Here is a 9,247-nt window from a genome sequence, read left to right on the forward strand (position 1 = left end):
TTACTTACAGGTTGTGATTCTGAGGAGCAAGTTGGTCCAAATAAGCTGGGTACTGACCCATCTTTCTAGAGCAAGCGTTTTGCGAATCCCGCATTGAACTCTGAGATTTGAGAAGCAGTCGTCAGAAAAATAAAGGGAACACTAGCCTAGAAATCTAGACGCACCCTAGCGGCAGCAAAATGTATATAAATGTAAACATCTTGATGTAGTCTGGCTTGCCAGGCTAAGGGAACACAGCAACAGTTTGGGATTATACTGCTGTGGTATCGTGGTAAAGATGAATTTTGACCACCGATTCTTCACAGCCTCATCCGCTGGAAGTGAAAATAAACCAAATTTACTTTCACAGCAGAGAGCACAGCATCTTGACCACATGATATCCACACGAAAGAGCTACAGCAAGTCCTGTCCACGCAGAACATAGGTGGGCATTATGCAAATAGTAAGCTGTGACGTGTGAACTTCACGAAAATAGATTCGAACTCCAAACGACTCGTTTGAGCGATTCAGAGTCGACTCTTTCTTTTGAGATAAACTAACTTTATTTATGATGCACTTTCAGCTTTACAACTTTGCAGACTGTTTTTCACATACAGCTGCATTACAAAAAAATCTGGGGCACTTTAAAAATAGTAATGTTTCCAAACTTTTGACAGGTACTCCTTAATATATAATAATATATTTAGGAAAAATACAATTAGCCTACCTTGTTATAATGATGACATTGGAATTAGTTGGGTTGAATTCACACAAAACATACACATTAATAATAATAATAATAGATTCATTTAAGATCTCTGTGAACTAGATGATTGCTATCAACATACAAACCACTGCTAGAAAAAATAAACATTTGTGTAATTAAACTTTAGTTTCAAAGCATAATAGTTAGTTACTGAGAGATAGCATTTGAGACCACTTCCTTGTGTGACAACTAGCCCTGTTAAAATATTATAGTTTAAAACGATTAAGTATAATTAACTCATTACTACAACTCTATACGAACATAAAAACCTAAAAACAAGTTTATTTACTTTGCGGGAGAAAACCGGAACCGGAACTTACAACTGAGTAAGGCGGCACAGCAGACCCGGAAGTGACTTTAACGTTGTGGAAACGTGAGGCGCCTGTGTGCAGTTGCTCATTTCATTGAAGACATTTGTGAAGTCGAAACCTACTAAAACATGTAAGTTCACTCTTCTGCACACCGTATATTATGATAAATGTTTGAGTTGTACTGCTGGGACAGAAATAGGCAGTTAATAGTTTTATGGCCGCTAAAAAACATTTAGTAAGACTAATGCTAATGTTAGCAGCTACAATGAACTATTGTACTGATGATTAGGATTCGTCCTTAGTGAATAACTTACTGTTAAAATATCTAGCTTATGTGTTTGTTTGGCAAGCGTTGTCTTTGTCAAATTGCTTGGATATTGGCTTTGTAAAATTTAGTTTTATTGATTCCTTTTTTTGCGCACTTAATATCTGAATCATTACGTTATGGCTTACGTATGATTATATGATCTCTAATACTATACCTAAAAACATGAAACAAAGCTAGATTAACCTCTACATTTGTGGTATTCTAGGCTTTTGAGCTCTAACTCTTCATATACTTTACCTACCTCTATATATGGTGTAAATTGAGTGATATTCGTGTTACCTGTTCATCCACACATTCTAACTGTTGAAATGCTTTGTTAGGAGTTTGTTAAACAAGCCTAAATCTGAGATGACTCCAGAGGAGCTCCAGAAGCGAGAGGAGGAAGAGTTTAACACCGGTCCACTTTCAGTCCTCACCCAGTCTGTGAAAAACAACACACAGGTTCTTATCAACTGCCGCAACAATAAGAAGCTACTGGGCAGAGTCAAAGCATTCGACAGGTACGTGATGTGAAGCCTTCTGTTGGATTTATTATATACACTGCAACCCTCTACCGACACACTAAAGCTCGAGTCGCCAATGGCTAGTACACTTTTACATGGAATGCAAGAACAATGCAAATGAAAAAATTTGACATAACAATAATATAAAAATGAAATACAAATTTCAAGCACTATTAAATTCAGTGTCAGCATCATGACACAAGCTTGTGTGTCCTTTGAAAAATGCCAAGACAGTGGGTCTCATTCACTAATAATTGTGTGGATTATTTCGTATTTTATATGCCCAGGAGAACTTCTCTCACATGAATTTCTTAAGTTCTTAACCTCTTTATAATGTATTCTGTATGAGCGACCACGTATATCTCAAAATAAGGGATTTCTTTTACAGCCTTTCATTACTCTGACGCTCTCGAAAAAACACGGTCTAGCCTGAAGTACGCGCAGCAAGATGTACCATCCTCAAAACCAGTTCAAACACAACACAGACCTCTCATTACTAGCCAGCTGTACATATGCGTGTCGGTGTTATGCTAAAAAACCTCACAGTTCAAACTATACTAACGCAGCCTTTCTTATTCTTTCATTGTATATGAAGTATATTTGAGATTAAATATCTGTATAAAATGTCATTTTAAACCCAGTATATGGTTAAATGAGACACAAGCTGCGTCCGAAATTGCATAGGTAATGCATTTGAATTTAGTTTGCGACCATTAAAAATAGCATGCTCTATGTAGTGTCAGTTGCGTCGCTTCACTTCCATTCACAAATAATCTAAAGTGGCTTCGCGGGATAGTAATGTGTTCATCGAATGCACACTTCAGAATCTCTGTGGAAGTATAAAATCATTTATGATCTTCATCAGAGAGACATGCTGTAGATAAACCGCCACTGTGAAATATGTGAATAGATACTACAAATGAATTGGCTCACATCCTTCATGTATATATGAAATTGTTAAACAAAGTTTCCATGATATGGACTTTCAATAGGCACTAATTTTGTCAATCGGAAGGAATCCAATCATATTTCAGATTTTGAAAGTTCTGTTTATATCAGTGGGTCTCAACCTTTTTGACTTTAAGGCCATCCTCATTTTTCACAATGATATTTGAAGCCCCCCCCCCCCATAACTAGAAAAACAAAAAACAAAGAAATACCCGATTTCTAGTTGTTTTGTCTTATTTTAAATCATTTTAAAGGTGCCATAGAATGTGAAATTGAATTTATCTTGGCATAGTTAAATAACAAGAGTTCAGTACATGGACATGACATACAGTGAGTCTCAAACACCATAGTTTTCTCTTTCTTATTTAAATCTCGTTTTTGAAAAACACCCCTGAAAAACGGGCGAATCTCCACATAACACCAACTGTGACGAAACCGATGGGATCATTAATATGTACGCCTCTAAAAATTTGCATATGCCAGCCCATGCTCAGTGCCAGGTGAAACTGCACAGCCGAATCATCAGAAGTTCTGCAGGTGAAGAAACAAGCAGGAGGAGGATCATAGGGAAAATGGCAGATCTATCTATAATCTATCTATCTATAATCGGATACCGCTACAGTTTAATTCGAAGTTGTTTAGTTGCTCTGCCCATTTCACCACGGACTGTTACAACAATATCAAGCAGCCAGGCTTCTCTCGGCGTCTCAAACGGACGAAGGGGGCAATTTCAACTAACGTTATATTCCCGCAAGCGGCAAGTAGGGATTTTATTAACGATAATTTACATTGTGTTATCTAGATCCAGCGCGATATTGTTTTTTCCTCGAGAGACATCATGGCTTGCAAACGAGCGAACGAAGCATGGCAGTTGCTCAGTGTTTGGTTGTACAAATGAACACAAAAATATTTTTTTGCTCCTTCATCCGAGCCTCTGGAGAACCAGTGGGTTATGTGAATTTCTGATGTGTAATTGTTAGGGGTGTGACGAGACGCTTACTCCACGAGACGAGACGAGACACGAGATTGGGTTCACGAGAACGAGACAAGACGAGATTTTTACACAATTTTTAAGAAATCCTCAATGATGAAATATATGAATGGAAAATAGTCTTTTATTCAACTGAAAATCACAAAATGCAAAACAATTTATGTGCATTTTGAAATCAACTTGTAATGAATGTTATTTTACTTCTATTTTAATGAATTCTATGCAGTAAAGGACATGCAAACACTGCAAAATGATTTGCTATAAACTCTACTTCTGCCTGTACGATTTCACATGAGAAATCTAACTCCTTTCCACAAATCGAACATAAAAAAATAAAACAGTATAAATAAAATAAATATAAATAACTGAAATAACACTTTAAATGCAAACAGTAAGTGTGTATCCATAATCAAAGTACTGCTCTCTCAAAACTACAAGTTCAAACAGAAACATTTTTTTTCTTCAAGCATGAAAAAGAGATAAATTAACTAAGATAAGCCTAAGATATGGTCATGTTCTTTTTCAAGAATATAAGCATGTCGACGATTTCTGGCAGCAGTTGAGACCTTTGGGCAGGGCTGCACGATATGAGGAAAAGCTGCGATGTGCGATAACATTGTTTAATATTGCGATGTCGATATGACTTGTGATATGTGAATGTTAGCTATACTGTTCCCATGTCTTAGTGCTTTAATAGGTTCTTTGCGTGATAGGTCAAATGTTTATTACCTGCCTGGTTCAGATTACACTATTTTAGCGCGATTTTGGCACGATCCGTTTCGTGGAGACTCGTAAAGTACAACGGGCGTCGGGACGCAAGATTCGATCGTTTCATTTCGTATAGTGTGTCATAGTGGGCGACAACGCGTCTGTGATGCTTCACGACAGAAAGACTAGCATGTTTAATTTTAACGGTCCTCCACGACGGGTTGAGTGTGAGCGAGAGTGAGTGAGAGTGCGGTTACAGTGAGTGTGCGTGTGTGCGCGCGAGTGAGTGAGTGAGCGAGGGACAGTGAGTGTGTGTGTGTGCGGAGTGTGTGTGTGTGATTGGCCCGGCACACAAATGATTTAAAAGTGGCAGGGGCATCTTCAATACAAATTTCACCCTCACGCTCCATCACGCTGACATCACAACAACTCACGAGACAAAGTTTTTTTTTTTTTTACTCACGAGACAAAGTTTCACCTCGATGAGAAATCTCGTCGCGTTTTAATCTCGCGAGATCTCGTAACACGAGATCTCGTCACACCCCTAGTAATTGTTCATATTCAGACAGATAATCTTTCTTTCAAAGTCGTTCAACACTGTTTATGCATCAGTATATCGCGTTGCAGTGATAAGATCTTCATTCACGCGATCAACAGGCTGTCATCTGCTCAGTGCTCATCACTGAAACCTTTTATGTGATGGGAATAGATCTAAATACTTAAAAAAAAACTTCTCATGATTCGTTAATCCCGATAGCTGTAATAGTAAAAACATATAAAAGCTGTAATAGTAAAAGTTTTCCAGATAGCTCTACATGTAATGCCAGATATTTCATATGCAAGCATGTCAGCCAATCACAGCAGTGGGCAACAACACTGAAGTCTCACAGCAGTCACGCCCCTTCAAACAGAGTGTTCAAATCAATGGATGAAATCAGGCTAGGAAATATGCCTTTTATTTCTAAATTATAACAAATTTTGATCTAAAAAGCATACTAACATTATAAGGGCACCCCAGGAAACATTATAAAATAATAAAATAATCCATTCTATGGCACCTTTAAGTCATCTTGAGGCCCCCTGTTTGGGAACCAATGGTTTAAACAAGCGGCAACCTCCCTGTCTCTCTTTTGAAACCAACACAGAAGTGAATTAAACGGCAATTTGAGGCTGGATGCAGAAGTGAGTCAAATCTGTATCTCCCCCATGTTAAAATGCCCAACTTTACAGCAGAAAAAAAACATGTTTACAGCCTTGTGCAAAAAGTGGCTTTGGTCTATACAGCTAATTTTGCCCTTCATGACAACTGTGAGGGGGAACAACTGTTATTTTTTTATAACTCATCCGTTTAAATTATATTAAGCCTTAAATTTCTGCATAATTAAGGGTGTCCACTTTTGAGTGACAGGTGGATTCCCGCTGCTGTGGTCATTAGTCATCATTAGCCGTTTGTCTGCTGTCTGTTAGCCGCCACGTTACCTCAGTTCATTGTCTGACTGTAAAAATAAATAAATTCGGGAGTGACGCGCTACCAAGATGGCGACGGTCGGCCACACCCACTTTAGGCTTCAAAAAGTCTTCAGAAACATACGGGTGACGTCACGGACACTACGTCCGTATTTTTTTTACAGTCTATGGGTTTAAATGAACCCTTGACATTGCAGTCTGATTCACACATCTGTTTACATGTGTGTGTATTCCAACCAAAACGTCAGACCAGTCGCCACGTTCAGAAGCTGAGAAAGGGTGGCACGAGGTTTTTAAATCCGATTGACAAAATTGTCGGATTCAAAATTCACGCGATACATTTTTTATGTTGATTGGATCATTACCCATTTCAGTCTGATCAAAATTTTATTCGATCAGTCGGATCAATTGAGGCATTTAGATGAAGGCTTTTCAGTCCGATTGAACTGTCAATCAGAAGAGATTATTTGGTTGCATGTAAACGAATGCTACTGTCTCTTTTCTCTGGATTTTCAGGCATTGCAACATGGTTCTGGAGAACGTGAAAGAAATGTGGACTGAGGTGCCTAAGAGCGGCAAGGGCAAGAAGAAGTCAAAGCCAGTGAACAAGGATCGTTACATCTCGAAGATGTTCCTGAGAGGCGATTCAGTCATTGTGGTGCTGAGGAACCCACTCATCACCGGGAAATAAACTTGACGTGTAACACGTCTGTTCAAGGACAGGCAATCTCCTGGACACTCGTACACCAGCTCACCTGCGAGCTGAACTCCCTTTGACTCATCAGCACCTGTTCAAGTGTTAATTAGGCCTTTGAGCAACTTAATTATTTTGCCCTTAAGAGACAGTACACAGTTTGCCTTGTGCTGTAACAAATGTATTTAGCTGGAAAATGTTTAGCATCATCATGAGAGATTGTTTGGTCAAAGAAAAGATACAAAGAAGTTGCCATTTGAATTTTTTTGTTTGTTTTTGATGTTAAAGTGTGCTTTGTTTTCTAAATAAACTTTTGGATATTCAAATCTCTATAAATCTGTTGTATGATTCTTTCAGAAATTAAAGGGGACCGATTATGCACTTTTTTTAAAGTCTTGATTTTGTTTTTGGGGTCTACTGGAATAGTTTTTTTTCCCCACACATATTTTACATTGTTGCAGCACCTCTCTTCCCAGTCTGTCAGTAACACTCTGGGCTGCGTTTCTCAAAAGCATCATAACCCTAACTAGATCGTAGAACCATTGGCACCAATGGCCTCTACAATCAACTTAGCTCATGATGTTTTGACAAACACAGCCCTGTTTATTTCCTGTCTCTATGAAGCCCCTCCTTCCGAAAATCACAATGTGCTCTGATTGGTCGACTGGACCAGTGTGTTGTTATTGGCCAACCATTTTAAGTGAATTTAGGAAATGTCACCCTTACCATAACCGTAGGTTTCAACACTACGAACACAACTAAATCAGGCCTCGCCACTATATTTTTGCGTATGCTTTGGGTGGGAATTATTGAAATGAGGAATACTGTGACGCGTTTGTTCCCGGTAGAAGACTCAGACTACAATGGAGGCGTTTCAGGGAGTTCAGAAACTGTTTGCACTGATAAAGAGAATAACTCCCTTTGGAGTGACTTTGTGCTTTGTAACTTCATGCTCAAACAGCAACATTACACACTCAAGAAAGTTGAAAATGTAAGAAAGCATAATAGGACCCCTTTAACCGTTTCCAGACAAAGCAGAAAGTGTTCATCAGAAGTTTCACGTTGCTGTTTGTCCTCTTTCCTCTCCTCTCATCCTCTCTCCCCCCCTCCTCTTCATCCGACTCTCATTTGGTAGAGTCCCTTGGCAGCAGCTTGGGTGTCAGTGTAGATTTCAGCAGGCAGCACTCAATAAGTGACAAACTGCCGTTTAAAGGCCTCTGCATTATTAATGTGACCAGATGTGCTGACTGTCACTTCACACCCCTGCCCTCCACAGTGGGCTCCGCTGACCCCTTGTACTAAAAGCCATTTTAAACCATTTAGATTTTTGTTTAAAAGGATTTGGCTAATGTTTCTGAAAATGACAATTTTTGTTTTGAAAATTTGAATGAGCTCTCTGAAAGGGGTTTATCATGGTAAAAAAAAATATCTAGGGTTAATTATGTGTGTTTTAAAAGTGTATATGGACAAAAGGGTTATCTCAGGACTTGACCTGAGAGGACAGTCTGAAAATCACTCAGTCAGGTCACTTAAATATTCAGTGGAACGGTGAAAATCCAACTCGGTGTATCAGTTTGGGTTATTGTGATCCACTGGTGTCATATTTATTAAATGTGTTTATTCAGTCATTTTTGTGTGTTTTAATGCTAAACTATATCAAACAAATGTATATTGATGGAATGTTCTTAGATATGCTCTATAAATTGTTAATATGTGTTAAGTTAAAATATTTACATTTGTATTAATTTTATACATTTTTGATTAGAAAAGAATCACTATATTAAAATTATAAGCAAATTTAAATATAAACTACGGTTTAAAACTCAAGTCAAACATTTTTTTTTGAAAGAAATGAATACTTTTATTCAGCAAGGATGCATTAAATTGTTCAAAAGTGACAGTAAAGACATTTATAATGTTTTATTCAATTTTCCATTTCAAATAATGCTTTTCTTTTGATTTCTGAAGGATCATGTGACACTGAAGACAGGAGTAATGCTAAAACACAGGAATAAATGACATTTTAAAATATATTGAAATAGGAAATATTGTTCTGTATACAATTGTTCTGACCCCAAACATGAAAGATGCCTCAAACTGGTTAGCTTGTTGAGAAGCAGTTAGATATTTTGGTTCTTAGTGCTGAGTTTATGCCTAGGGAACAATAAATGGATGAAAAAAAAACGCGCTTGGATCATTAAACCACAGACTTTTTCTTTAGAAAATGTAAGAAATTGTTCCATACAGTTTCACAAATGCTAAATTGGTATCTATAGTATCAAAGATACAGAAGGGCAAAGGAAAAAGATTTATTGTACCATTAACAGTGTGTCTGTTAATGAGCTTTTCCCAGGCTCCTGAGGTGTTCTCCAGTGTGAGACGCTCATCCCGCTGTCCTCCGTGTTCCCCCGGGCCGCTGCACCTGGATCTGCGTGTGGGTTAGCCTGAAGCTCTGAATACTACAGCCATGACTTACAGGTGACGCTTCAGCCTGAGATCTTATCATGCTGTCAAAACTGAGATTTAGTGGTTTAGGTCTGCAATGTGTTGGT

At 38.2% G+C, this 9,247-nt stretch overlaps 1 protein-coding gene across 1 annotated transcript; it reads left to right on the forward strand.

Annotated features, from left to right (window-relative positions):
- The first annotated feature begins 1,075 nt into the window (after positions 1-1,075).
- snrpd2 (small nuclear ribonucleoprotein D2 polypeptide) lies at positions 1,076-7,031 on the forward strand. Its single transcript, XM_084123676.1, has 3 exons — positions 1,076-1,186; positions 1,705-1,884; positions 6,518-7,031. Coding segments are annotated over exons 1-3 (357 nt in total). The 5' UTR covers positions 1,076-1,184; the 3' UTR covers positions 6,693-7,031.
- Positions 7,032-9,247: the final 2,216 nt, after the last annotated feature.

The sequence above is a fragment of the Abramis brama genome (genome assembly GCF_963993115.1).
Source record: "Abramis brama genome assembly, chromosome: 9".
NCBI lineage: Eukaryota > Metazoa > Chordata > Actinopteri > Cypriniformes > Leuciscidae > Abramis > Abramis brama.